This window comes from Rhinatrema bivittatum, chromosome 2 (assembly GCF_901001135.1).
Source record: "Rhinatrema bivittatum chromosome 2, aRhiBiv1.1, whole genome shotgun sequence".
NCBI lineage: Eukaryota > Metazoa > Chordata > Amphibia > Gymnophiona > Rhinatrematidae > Rhinatrema > Rhinatrema bivittatum.
In genome coordinates this window covers 453,030,236-453,043,924 of record NC_042616.1, presented here as the reverse complement: position 1 = coordinate 453,043,924, position 13,689 = coordinate 453,030,236, and the positions used below count along the sequence as shown (strand labels likewise).

General features: G+C 46.7%; 1 protein-coding gene across 5 annotated transcripts in view; it reads left to right on the top strand.

Annotated features, from left to right (window-relative positions):
• Positions 1-1,051: 1,051 nt before the first annotated feature.
• The window catches only part of SERHL2 (serine hydrolase like 2), a 99,361-nt gene continuing 86,723 nt past the window's right edge, over positions 1,052-13,689 (top strand). For 2 of the 5 annotated variants that reach the window (XM_029590374.1, XM_029590375.1), the window contains exons 1-2: positions 1,052-1,428; positions 1,809-1,856. In XM_029590374.1, the coding sequence (XP_029446234.1) occupies positions 1,850-1,856 (7 nt within the window). In that variant the 5' untranslated portion in view covers positions 1,052-1,428; positions 1,809-1,849. The remainder of the gene's footprint in view (positions 1,429-1,808; positions 1,857-13,689) is intronic. The other 3 variants (XM_029590376.1, XM_029590373.1, XM_029590372.1) reach the window with 3 other exon arrangements.

Sequence of the window (13,689 nt, the reverse complement as noted above, 5' to 3'; positions counted from 1 at the left end):
CAGTTGCAATGAAGAAAGCAAGTTTACAAAGGTTCCAGATCAGTGATAAAAGATTTCAGATCAGCGACCGCTGCAGCTTTTCCTGTGTGCTTCTGGTTTGGAAGAAAAGCAGAAATGTAGTAGAGATGCAGGAATAGCAGTTATGTAGACAGCACTGTACTGAAGCATTGTCCTTATCTTGCTGCCTCAATCTGGGCAAGGGGCAATTGTGAGGGTGTGTGTGTGCGTGATTTGCTGCGAGAGGAGGGCTGAGAAAGAAAGTGAGAGCGGGAAACAGAGAAGCTGAGAGAATTAAAATTTTTCATGGCTAGAAGATAAAAATGGAGTAACCAGTGGTAACCTTTGGTGCAATATTTCTGAATGGGGGTAACCTGCACCGGCAGTTACAACCCTGAACACCTTGGTGGGCTGACAGAATAAATCATTTTGGTCTTTATCTGCCATCATTTACTATGAGCCATAAGAAAGGAAGACACCTGTGAGAGGGAAGGGGAACCAAAAGAACGATTTGAAGGGGGAGAAGGGCTAAGGGGACATAGCAACGCAAAATGAGAAGACCTGAGGGGAGTGGGGCTGTGAGACTGAAAAGGAGCTGTGCCGACTTGACTTATTTAAATATCACTTCAGCAACAATTTGTTCTCCTACCAGACTGAAAAGTCCCAGGTTTCCGTATCTCATACCTATCACTCATTCTCCTGTATTGTCAGGAAATTTTTTTTTATTAAAAAAAAAAAAAGTTAATAGGTTTTTGTATCTCCATTCAACAGTATGGGAACCAACACAATGGACGCCTACAAATACACCATTTTTTTTTTAGTGGCCAATTTATATATTAGAAAATGTCAGCAAACTTCTCCACTGTTCTAAAGTTTTTGTAGTCCTCCAGAAAGAATGACTAAAGGGCTGCCCGGGTCACGTGACAGGGGCTGAGCAGGCTGTCAGTAGCTGCCTAGGAATGCAGCCGAAGTATGCATCACGTGACCCATGGCATTAGCCATGACGTCATTGGGCCAGCCCGCCTTTAAGGCGGGCAGACAGTTTCTCGGCTAAATTCACCCAACCATGTCGAAGAAAAAAAAAATGCTCTCAGCCTATAGCGCTTCTCTCTCAACTTTCCAGAAAATCACTCGTCCGATGATCTGATCTTTACCCCCGGAGTGAATCACCAAAAATGAAAGCTGGGGGGGAGGAGAAACCAACGTTCCCTGGTTGTGACTTTTTAAAGAGGCAGTTACAGCGCGGCTCGTGAAAACCCCAGCGAATAAGCTGGAGAAGGGGCCGCCTGTCGTGCTCTTTAAATGCGTATTCCGGTCAGTTTACAATCTAGTGAGGCTGCACAGCTGACGGTAACTGCACCCCCCCGGCAGAATCCGGGGGCCCAGCCACACAGTGGGGATTGAAGGCCTCTGTACTCGTGTCAGACGGACGTAAGTGGTGGCGGGGACTTGCTGCTCCGTACCTCGATTCTGGTGAATCGAAGTGCCGCGGCGTCTAGCACTGGCAGACTGAAGTGAAAAAAAGAAAATAAATTTGCGGTTTGCTTTTCACCTGGTATTATGCGAGAGAGAAAACACGTTCTGATTGCATCAGGTTACAAATGTGCGGTGGGGAAAACGAAGGCAGATCTAAAAGGCTCCATGCTGCTGACCTGGGAGGCAGAGAGGGATTGATTTTTTTTTTTCTTGCAGGGGAGGAGGGAAGGGATTGATTGCTTCTGTCTGAGGACAAAAGTTGAATGAACTCTGCCCGTGGATGGGGCAATCGCTGAGTAGCAGTTCTTTACTCAGGATATTTTGTTAACTTGCAGGTGAGGGAAAGTGAAGCTTGCATTCCTGTGCTTCTATAGTCATGGCAGGTAAGAGATCACAACCGGGAATATTTATGGAAACACTTGCATAACAGTCACTGCTACAAAAGTAGAAATGTGTAAAGCAGTGAATTAAGACTATATAACAATTAAAATGGTGGAGAATGATTAAATTAAGGTTTTCCAACTGGTTTGATTCTATTTTATCACCCCACCTCCTCTTAGTCTTTTTGCTTTTCCTTTGTTTTTCTCTTTTGTCCATGTTTTACTATTTGCTTTCATCTCTTCTTTGCTCTGAATCACCCTCCCTTTTTCCTCTACAAAGTCCTTCTGCATTTTCTTTCCTTCACCCCACCATTCTCCTTTCCTTCCATTCCCCCCTCTTTATCGTTCAGCAGCCTTGGCTCTCTCCTTTCCCCTCACACTCTGGCACTTTTGCACAACTTCCTCACTCTGCGGTTTTCTCTCACTTTACCTCACTCCTCATACCCCTTCCCTCACCCTGTGATCTTATCTTTTATTGTAGCTGGATGAGAAGTAAAAGTATTAAATTCCTGCCACAGGAATTGAAAGGTGATAGTAGTGGGGCATGGTTCCCAGGATCAAGCCCACAGTACATAGATTGTGTTAGAAAAACAATGTTGAGCTTTACTACAGAGGCCTGGCTGGCTATAAAGACTGTGTTATAGAGACAACCTTATTCCAGAAGTCTGGAAGGAGAGGCTACCAGTGACTCTGCTGGAAGGAACAGGATAACTTTGAGGAGTTGCAGGGAGTGTTAAGAACCAGGGGAATTGTAGCCAATTAGTGGATATCCAAGCAGAGCAACCAGCAGGTAGTGACAACACACAATGTTTCCAGACACATTCAGCTTACATAGAGCAATCCACCCACATACAATTGCCCTCATAACCACATTCTCTATCTACAAACACCCAGCCATAGGGCAAAGAAATGTACCCCCACAACCCCCCCAGATTCCTAAAGATACGCCACCACATATGCAAACAAGCATCCTCTTGCACACAATCCCACCTAATCTCATACACCCACCCTCCATTCCCCTCAGCCGCGTGCACACATCCCTTCTATAAGTCTGTTGGAAAGCATTCTAGAGGCCATGTCTCTGCATGCTTTCTGTACTTGTTTTGTTTCCATTGCTTTCTTTCTCCTCCTTCCTCTGTGTAACATTTTCTCTCAGTACAGCCTACCTCTTTCCTCCTAAAGGTGTGCTTTTTCTTGTCTGTCTCTATTCTTGCCATTCTATGCTATCTTCTTCCCTCTCTATCCAATTTGATCCCTCCTGCAGTTTCTGGCATGAATTAGTCATAATGCATGGTGCGGTTATCCCACAGTGCCAACCCGGACCCAGCTCTTGGAGTTCAGTAAAAGTGTGCGCTGCAATGTAAAAGTTTACCGAGGACAACAGAGACAGTATTTCTCATGATCAAAAACCTTTATTTCTTATGCGCATAAGGAAGTCAGCTCCAAAGTTTGAGACTGACTTAATCAGATATCCAAGTGTCTTTACTTAAATACAATTTTGCCCTAGGGATTAGTACAACACTCCTTTTCCTGTTCATAGCAGGGCTGAATTAGCCATGCTGTCATTGGAACTGTCTATCAAGGCCCGAGAGGTGGAGCTGTCCAAAGAGAAAGTCATAGCTTTCTCTTTGGACAGCTCCGCCTGTGCGGCTGTGCATGTGTTCCCGCGCAGGAAACAGATTCTCCTCAGTCTGTTTCTTTCCGTGTACAGGATCGCACGTGGAGCTGACTTCTCAGCGGTTTTTCTCAATAGTTAAAGAATGTCTCAGAAGCCGAATCCAAGGCCATCGGGGTTCAAACCCTGTGGTTGTGACAAAATCATGTCCATCACATGGTCAATGCCGAGGCAGCAACCACAACCAGGCCGAGTGTGTACATTGTGGCCGCATGTCACCTCGAGCCAGAAGACGGCGTACAAAAAAAGTTCAAGAATTGAAGGAGAGAGCAGGGGGTTCTTATGCCCCTCCTTCAGAATCCCACTCTTCCCCAGGGCCAGTGAAGCCCCGGGGTTACCACAGAGAAGGGCCTCGTCAATGGAACCTACATCCAGGCCCATGGACATTGAACAGCCTAAAAAGGTTTGGAGGGGTCAAGAACCCCATAAACTAACATCCAAGGGACATAGGGACAGAGAGCCGCAATCGCGTCGTTTGTACTCAGAGCGCACGGCGCACAATAAACGGGACATCGTAGATCCCTTGGACTACGAATTGCATCGACCGGCACCATCGACGCTAACGAACTCTGCGTCAAAGACGAAGAGCTGATCGGAGCCTAGACTGAAGCATCATATCCAGGCGCAAGTGTCGACACATCCAGCAACGGCGCAGACACAGACTCATCCATCGGCGCTGGCACAGACGCACCACTCTTCGATGTTGATGACGCACCACTTGCCGGCGCAGAAGACGAAGCACAATTTGGCGCCGAAGCGAAAAGCATCGACGCAAACACTTGTACCCTCGACGCAAGGGAAGTTCTCCACAACGCAGGAGGTACAACAGCCTAGGCATTCCACCCACGGGAATAGTGGGGCTCGCAGTCGTGAAAAATCTGCTTCCAGGCCACAGAGCATCGAACCGGAGTATACTGAGCTGCGGTTACAGAGGTCAGGACCAGATTCCAAACTATCTCAATCATCAAGGTCCAGTTCTCACCATTCCAGCTGCTCCACTTCATCTGCGGATCACCGGCTTGGGGAAGCCCATTCAAGCTCGGATGAGGAATTGATCAAAGTTCCCTCGCATTCATCTTCTTCGTCTGTACAATCACAGGTTTTCTCTGACCTTTCCTCCGTTGCAGAACGGAGAGCAAGGGAGCAAAAGTTCCAAGAACCACTTTCAAAAAAGAGGGAAGTGGAAGGCGAGCGGGGGCGACATCATGGAAAGAAGGAATCATCTAACGCAGAGATACTGGCGGCGGCTGTTCCCCCGAGACATCCACAGAAGCCTTCAAACCAAAAATGCCACCCCTCACACAGCAGGCATTTTCCCAGTTGTTGGAAGCCCTGTCTGGGTTCTTCGACACGTCACAATCTACCTTTCAATTACCGCCCTCAGCTACATCGTGTCCTTCTCCTTCGGACTCATCTCCGCATTCACCGTCGCCACTTCAAAAGCAAGCTCCCCCAGATCCTACTCCAGTACTGTCACCGGACCACTCAGATACACCGCTTTCTTCTCCAAGCATGTCTATGGGTTACCCTTCCGATACGCCAGAGGATCCTCCGGAGCCCTACTCTCCTCCAGAGGATCTTTCGTATCCGAAATTCCTGGAGAAGGTTGGATCAATTCTAAATTTGCAGATTCAGAAGGTGGCAGATCCTCGAGCAGAAACCCTGGGAATACTAAAACTTTTCAACCTTCCAGCGGAACCCACTTTGCTACCATCACATCAGGTGCTTGATGCGCTTCTGGAGAAGACCTGGGAGTCCCCTTTCACAAATCCCCCCAGTCTCCAGGAAAATTAATTTAAATGAAGCAATCCCAGTTGTATTCCCAACCACAACTTCCCCACAATTCAATCGTGGTGGAATCTGCATTACAAAAGGCAAGAAAACCCCAAATCCATGCCTCCGCACCCCTGGGAAAAGAAAATAGTCTCTTAGATGACTTTGTGAAATGAGCTTTTCAATCCATGATGCTAACTGCAAGGATCAATCAACACCAGTTCCACATAGTACAATACTTGTACGAATGTGTGCGGACAATAAAGGGAATGATCTATACCATGGAGTTACCCTCCACATCTACCTCTCAACCCATACTGGACAATGAGGAAGGCATCAGACACCTCCTCAGGACAATCTACCAGGCGTTTGAGACTAACTCAAGAACCTCAGCATCGGCCATCGCAGCACGTAGAATGGCATGGCTTTGAGCCAGTTCTGTAAGAGAAGACGTGCACAAAAAATTTGCAAACCTCCCTTGTAAGGATGACAATCTCTTTGGCGATAAATTTCAAGAGACTGTAGCAAAATTAAAAGAGCAGACTGTTGCAATTCAGTCTTTGGCTGCACCATCCACTCTTCATGCTCCACGCCGCTACTTCTCGGGACCTCACAGGCAGTCTTTCTCCAGACGCCCTTTCCGTCCATACGGATCGTACCGCCAACCTTCGTACCACCCGCAGCAAAGGCCCAGCGCCAACACAAATCAGAAGGGGAAGGTCTAGAACGCAGCGGTCACAAGCACAACAACCAACAGCGCCGACCGACCAAGCTGTCCCAATCTTTTTAAAATCACCTACACCACCGCTGCAACCAATGGGGCGCATAACAGCAAGGCTACCGGCATAGGCAGCCATAACGTCCAGTCAGTGGGTACTGGAGATTGTACAGAATGGCTACCGATTACATTTCATCACACATCCAGCACTCCCCCCATTTATCGAACAGGGGCTCCAGATCACACCAACCCCAGTTGGCGGCAGAAATAACTTCGTTGCTCAAGCAACGGGCCATTCACAAGATTCACTCGCAGGACCACAACAGGGGTTTTTATTCTCCATACTTCTTAATTCCCAAGAAGTCTGGGGGCCTCCGTCCAATACTGGACCTTCGCGAATTAAACATATATCTGCTGAAAGAAAAGTTCAAGATGGTATCCCTGAAAACCATTCTACCACTTCTCCAACCCAACAATTGGATGGGTGCGATAGATTTGAAGGATGCATATACACACATCCCTATCCACCCCTCTTCATGGCGTTACCTGTCCTTTCAATTCCAACACACTCATTACCAGTACACAGTCCTCCCATTTGGACTGTCAGCGGCCCCCAGGGTGTTCACGAAATGCATGGCAGTAGTGGTGGCGTCTCTGTGACTATGCGGTATGAAAATTTTCCCCTACCTCGACAATTGGTTGATAGTAGCATCGGATCCTATAACTTTATTTTATTTATTTGTTGCGTTTTATATACCGTCATTCGGTAGAGCCATCATAACAGTTTACAAAAATATACATTTTTCTTAGCAGTTGTGCAATAATAAAAAACAATTTGAACAATATCAGAAATAAGCATATCAAGTCCAGAGAGCATTATTAGGTTGGAAGAGGAAGGTATGCAGTTCAGGGTGAAGAGAATGTATTAAGAGGTTTATAACTGAGAGTTCAGTTGAGAGTTGGAATGATCAGACGACTGAGGGTCAGTGTAGAATTTGTGGAACATTAGTGTTTTTAGGTCCTTTTTTTAATATTTTTAGGTCGTGTTGGGTTCTCAGGAATTTAGGTAGGGTGTTCCAAAGTTTAGGTGAAGCAATTGAAAAAGCTCTTTCTCTTGTTGTTGCCAGATGTGCATCTTTGATAGGGGGAATGTTTAGGTAGCCTGAATTATTAGAGCGTAGGTTTCTGGGAGAAATTTGAGGGATTATGTTTAGGGTGTTAAGACCTTGATGATCAGTGTTTAGAATTTTGTGGATTATGGTCATTGATTTGTAAGCAATACAAATTGTCTCAGGTGCATCAAATAGCACAGTTCTTGGACCAACTCGGTCTAGTCATCAATTACCAGTAATCCACATTGACTCCCACACAGATTCTACAATTTATCGGAGCCCGTCTAGACAGCACACAGCACAGAGCCTTCGTACCGGACGACAGGCAGTTAAACAATGCGCTCTCTACTTCAGTCTCTCAAGGTGGCACAGCAACCTTCAGCACGGCAAATACTTACCTTATTGGGACACATGGCAGCAGGTATTTATACTGTTCCCAACACCAGATTGTATATGCGCCGCCTACAGTGGGGGTTGAAACATCAGTGGAATCAGTACTCACAATCAATGACAAAAACACTAGTTCTGACCCAAGAGATGTCAAAAGACTTGGATTTGTGGTTACTCAAGACCACGCTGTCGAAAGAGATGTTGTTCAGCACTCCCCCTTACAACACAGTACTCACAATGGATGCCTCTCGCAAGGGTTGGGGAGCACACACAGACAATCTACAAACACAAGGTCAATGGTCCCCTCAAGAGCAAAGATTACACATAAATCTCCTGGAACTCAGAGCAATTTGAAACGCCCTAAGAGCCTTTTCTCTCAACTTCGAGGATGTTGGGTAATGGTCTACACAGACAATCAAGTAGCAATGTTTTACATCAACAAACAAGGAGGGTCTGGTTCATGGTCCCTCTACAAGGAGACACTAATAATAATCCAACACGCTCATCGCCACGCCATACACCTCCAGGCGACGTACCTGCAGGGAATGATCAACACGCGGGCAGACCAACTGAGCCGCATCTTCTACCCCCACGAATTGTTGCTCAACCAACAAGTAGCTTACCAAATTTTCAATCAGTGGGGGAAGCCAACTTTGGACCTTTTTGCCACGGAACAGAATGCAAAGGTTCCCCGTTTCTGCCCAGTTTGGCCCAGTCATGTTTACTAATGAGGATGTTGGAGAGATACCCGTTCCAGAGATGGTTTTCAGGGGTGATGAGTCAGACGAACTGAACGAAATCACTGTGAACCTGGAAGATGTAGTAGGCCAGATTGACAAACTAAAGAGTAGCAAATCACCTGGACCGGATGGTATACATCCTAGGATACTGAAGGAACTAAAAAATGAAATTTCTGTTCTATTAGTTAAAATTTGTAACCTATCGTTAAAATCATCCATTGTACCTGAAGACTTGGAGGGTGGCCAATGTAACCCCAATATTTAAAAAAGGCTCCGGGGCGATCTGGGTAACTAGACCAGTGAGCCTGACTTCAGTGCCGGGAAAAATAGTGGAAACTATTCTCAAGATCAAAATCATAGAGCACATAGAAAGACATGGTTTAATGGAACACAGTCAACATGGATTTACCCAAGAGAAGTCTTGCCTAACAAATCTGCTTCAATTTTTTGAAGGGGTTAACAAACATGTGGATAAAGGTGAACCGGTAGATGTAGTATATTTGGATTTTCAGAAGGCATTTGACAAAGTCCCTCATGAGAGGCTTCTACGAAAACTAAAAAGTCATGAGATAGGAGGCGATGGCCTTTCATGGATTAAAAACTGGTTAAAAGACAGAAAACAGAGTAGGATTAAATGGTCAATTTTCTCAGTGGAAAAGGGTTAACAGTGGAGTGCCTCAGGGATCTGTACTTAGACCGGTGCTTTTCAATAAAGAAAGATATATATATATATATATATATATGATCTGGAAAGGAATACGATGAGTGAGGTTATCAAATTTGCAGATGATACAAAATTATTCAGAGTAGTTAAATCACAAGCGGACTGTGATACATTACAGGAGGAGCTTGCAAGACTGGAAGATTGGGCATCCAAATGGCAGATGAAATTTAATGTGGGCAAGTGCAAGGTGTTGCATATAGGGAAAATTAGCCCTTGCTGTAGTTACACAATGTTAGGTTCTATATTAGGAGCTACCACCCAGGAAAAAGATCTAGGCATCATAGTGGATAATACTTTAAAATCGTCAGCTCAGTGTGCTGCAGCAGTCAAAAAATCAAACAGAATGTTAGGAATTATTAGGAAGGGAATGGTTAATAAAACGGAAAATGTCATGTCTCTATATTGCTCCGTGGTGAGACCGCACCTTGAATATTGTGTACAATTCTGGTTGCCGCATCTCAAAAAAGATATAGTTGCGATGGAGAAGGTACAGAGAAGGGCAACCAAAATGATAAAGGGGATGGAACAGCTCCCCTATGAGGAAAGGCTGAAGAGGTTAGGGCTGTTCAGCTTGGAGAAGAGAAGGCTGAGGGGGGATATGATAGAGGTCTTTAAGATCATGAGAGGTCTTGAACGAGTAGATGTGATTCGGTTATTTACACTTTCATATAATAGGACTAGGGGGCATTCCATGAAGTTAGCAAGTAGCACATTTAAGACTAATCAGAGAAAATTCTTTTTCACACAACGCACAATAAAGCTCTGGAATTTGTTGCCAGAGGATGTGGTTAGTGCAGTTAGTGTAGCTGGGTTCAAAAAAGGTTTGGATAAGTTCTTGGGGGAGAAGTCCATTAACGGCTATTAATCAAGTTTACTTAGGGAATAGCCACTGCTATTAATTGCATCAGTAGCATGGGATCTTCTTAGTGTTTGGTTAATTGCCAGGTTCTTGTGGCCTGGTTTGGCCTCTGTTGGAAACAGGTTGCTGGGCTTGATGGACCCTTGGTCTGACCCAGCATGGCAATTTCTTATGTTCTTATGTCGTCACCGAACGGCACAGGACGCCTTCCTACTCTCTTGGACAGAAGGTCTGCTATACGCTTTTCCTCCGATTCCTGTCACCACAAGAATGATTCAAAAATGTATGCAGGATGCAGAGCAGATTGTCCTAATAGCTCCAGCTTGGCCCCGGTAACCATGGTACACCTATCTACTTCATCTCTCCATAGCAGACCCCATTAGACTTCCGGATCATCCGGATCTCCTAACACAGGACAAGGGGACCCTACTGCACCCCATGCATTCTTCCCTACACTTAACAGCTTGGAGATTGAGCGGATCCTCCTGAAGGAACAGGGCATATCCGTGGAAGCTCAGGAAATCATCGTGGAATCCAGGAAACCTTCCATGTGACGTAATTATGGGTTCAAGTGGAACAGCTACTCTGCATAGTGCATGACTAAGGGCATCCCCCCGTTAGACTGTTCACCAGAATATCTCCTGTATTATCTTCACACATTATACAAGAAAGGTCTCACAACTTCTTCGGTTAGAGTTCACCTCGGTGCCATAGCGGCGTACCATCGTTCACATCGTGGACAACCTATCTCATTGCATCCCTTTATCGAGATTCATAAAAGGACTATCTTGCTTAAGGCCACCTATCATCAAGTCACCAGTACCATGGAACCTCAATCTCATCTTAGAACAACTCATGCAACCACTGTTTGAACCAATGGACTCGGCCCACATAAAATACCTCACCTGGAAGGTGGTGTTTCTGGTGGCTGTAACCTCCGCACGCAGAGTTAGCGAACTCCAGGCATTGGTTCACTACAGCTCCTATCTGCAGTTTTACTATCACAAGGCAGTACTCCGGACTCACCCATCTTTCCTGCCAAAGATTGTGTCACAGTTCCATTTGATCCAGTCCATTGAACTACCAACGTTCTTTCTGAAACCTCATCAGAACGATAGGGAACATTTGCTACACACCCTTGACTGTAAACGTGCACTAGCCTACTATAAAAACAGAACACATACAACTTTCAGAGCATCACAGTTGTTTGTCTCCTTCAATCCCAATGCACCGGGATTAGTGGTGGCAAAACGTACCATCTCCAGCTGGATTGCATAGTTTATTCAGTTTTGTTATAACAAGAACAAATTGCCCCTTCCATCGCATCCAAGGGCTCATCAAGTGAGAGCAGTAGTGACTTCATAGCTCATCTACGTCATGTGCAAACCATCGACATCTGTAAGGCGGCAACTTGGTCCTCCTTACATACTTTCATGTCCCACTACTGTTTGAATCAACAGTCGTCTGAAGATGCTAAACTTGGACAGGAAGTTCTTCTCAACTTGACAAAGTAACCCATAGTCGACTCTCCACGTCCATGGGATTACACACAACAGGAACTTTCAAAACATAGCGTGATCGGGAGCTTAGGACTCCCATGACAGCATGGCTAATTCATCCCTGCTATCAACGGGAAAAAGCAAGTTTGCTTACCATAAACGGTGTTTCCGTAGATAGCAGGATGAATTAGCCATGCTAACCCTCCCACCTTCCCTGGGCAATCGACATCATAGAAGTGCTTATCAACTACAGCTTAATTACAGACTAAGGAGACTCTGTTTCCTGTGCGGGAACAAATGCGCAGCCGCATAGAGCTAAAACTCTGACTTTCTCTTTGGACAGCTCCACCTCCTGGGCCCTGATAAAGTTCCCATGACAGCATGGCTAATTCATCCTGCTATCTAAGGAAACACACTGTTTACTGTAAGCAAACTTGCTTTTGATTTAAGATCACAAGGTGAAAAAACATTTGCTGACATTAACATTCCTTAACATCCTGAGAAATCTAACCTTGAAGACATGCATATTTTATAACTCTTCATTCCCTGTACGTACCAGGATCAGTCCAGAGTGCTGGGTTATGCCTCCCCTCCAGCAGATGGAGTCAGAGAAAAGTTGAAAAGCACCCCCTAGATATACTGGTGTGCCACCTGCGATCCCTCAGTATTTTCTCTGACTCCAGCAGATTGAGAGGCATAACCTGCGGTCCTAATCTTGGCAAATTTATTCCCTGATGTACAGGTTCTTTTTTTTGGTTCCTTTGCACTGCCACTGACTAGATCAATTGGTTTCGTCTATTAGTTAAAAAAAAAAAAAAAAAAAAGTAGTAGTTTTTTTTTTTTTTTCTTGATCTGTTCTTCTCTATTCTTATAGACAGGTTGGTACGACAATTTTCTAAGGCAGGCTTGGCAGGGCATGCCCTTAGGCCACTTACCCGGAGATATTCCCTAGGGGCCGGGGGGAGAGTTTGCCGATGGGCCGGTCACCCCCCCCAGTCGAACCGTTTCAGAAGTCTGAGGCTTCTGAAGGAGGCTGTAGCTTCTTTGTAGACTGCTGATTAAAAAAAAAAAAAAATTAACAATTTCAGCTCGAGTCCGTACCCGTCAGGCCTGTTGGGGCAGGCAGGGTACGTTTTACATCCAGCCTCGGCCTGCCGTCCGTCTGTCCCGGGACTCCGGAGGGGGTGGCTAGTTCACCCGAGGGGCTTACCTTGCAGTTTGGCGCGCTTTCTTTTCCTCTGCTCCTCATGCCGCGGTCTTCGGCCTGCACGGCCTGTGGGGTGGGGGGGGGGGGTGCGACTCTCCCGGGAGGGTCTCTGCTCCCGCTGTCTCCCTGGGGGCGAGGGACCCTCCCGGGGGCCGAGCGCTGCCCGCAGCTCCTCGTCGGTGCGGCGGGGGGAGTTTGGACCGTGCGGTCGGCAGCCCCGCCTCCATTAGAGAAGGAGGCAGCGGCCATCTTAACCATGCGGTCGGCGGAGGGGACAGCGTCGGAGGAGGAGGATTTTCCTCCTTCCTCTCTGCCGGCTCTGAGCCTGTCTGAGTCACTCGCTTCAGGAGCCCTCCCCACACACCCTCCCTCTGGTCCCGCGGGGGGCACTTTGAAAAGGCCGGCTCCATTTTCTTCACAATTTGTGCTATTAATGCACAAAGCATTTTTAGAAGCGCAGGAGGGCTGGGAGGACACAAGGTCTCCTCCATCTAAGGTTCCCAGAGTAGCCCCGGACCAAAAGAAAGCAGGGAATCGCGGTTCTCATCCCTTGGGGGGGGTGCAAAGATTCCTCCGGCTCTGGCTCCGGATTCTACTCCGGATTTTGCTGATGTTGCTGGAAGTGGCGATTTAGATGGCCTGGCGTCCATGGAAGGGGATGACCCCCAGGTCCTTCGTTTGTTTGGGAAGGGCGAACTGACTTATTTAATTTCCCATGTTTTGAAGGAGCTGGATATCTCTGATCCTCTCCAGGACGCGGACGCTTCCCTGGGGGATGTGGCCTTAGCAGGAATCAGAGACCCTCCACAAACCTTCCCCTTCCATCCCAAGCTGTTTCAAATTGTGTCTAAGGAATGGGATCTTCCGGAAGCGTCCTTGAGGGTCAGTAGGGCTATGGATAAGCTGTATCCCCTGCCGCCGGAGTCTTTGGATCTCCTGAAAATCCCCAAAGTCGATTCGGCGGTTACGGCCGTGATAAAGCACACTACTATCCCTGTGACCGGGGGTATAGCACTGAAGGATCTCCAGGATAGGAAGTTGGAGGTCGTACTGAAGCGCATTTTCGAAGTTGCAGCATTAGGAGTCCGGGTGGCGGCCTGTAGCAGCCTCGTGCAGAGGGCCACCCTTCACTGGGTACA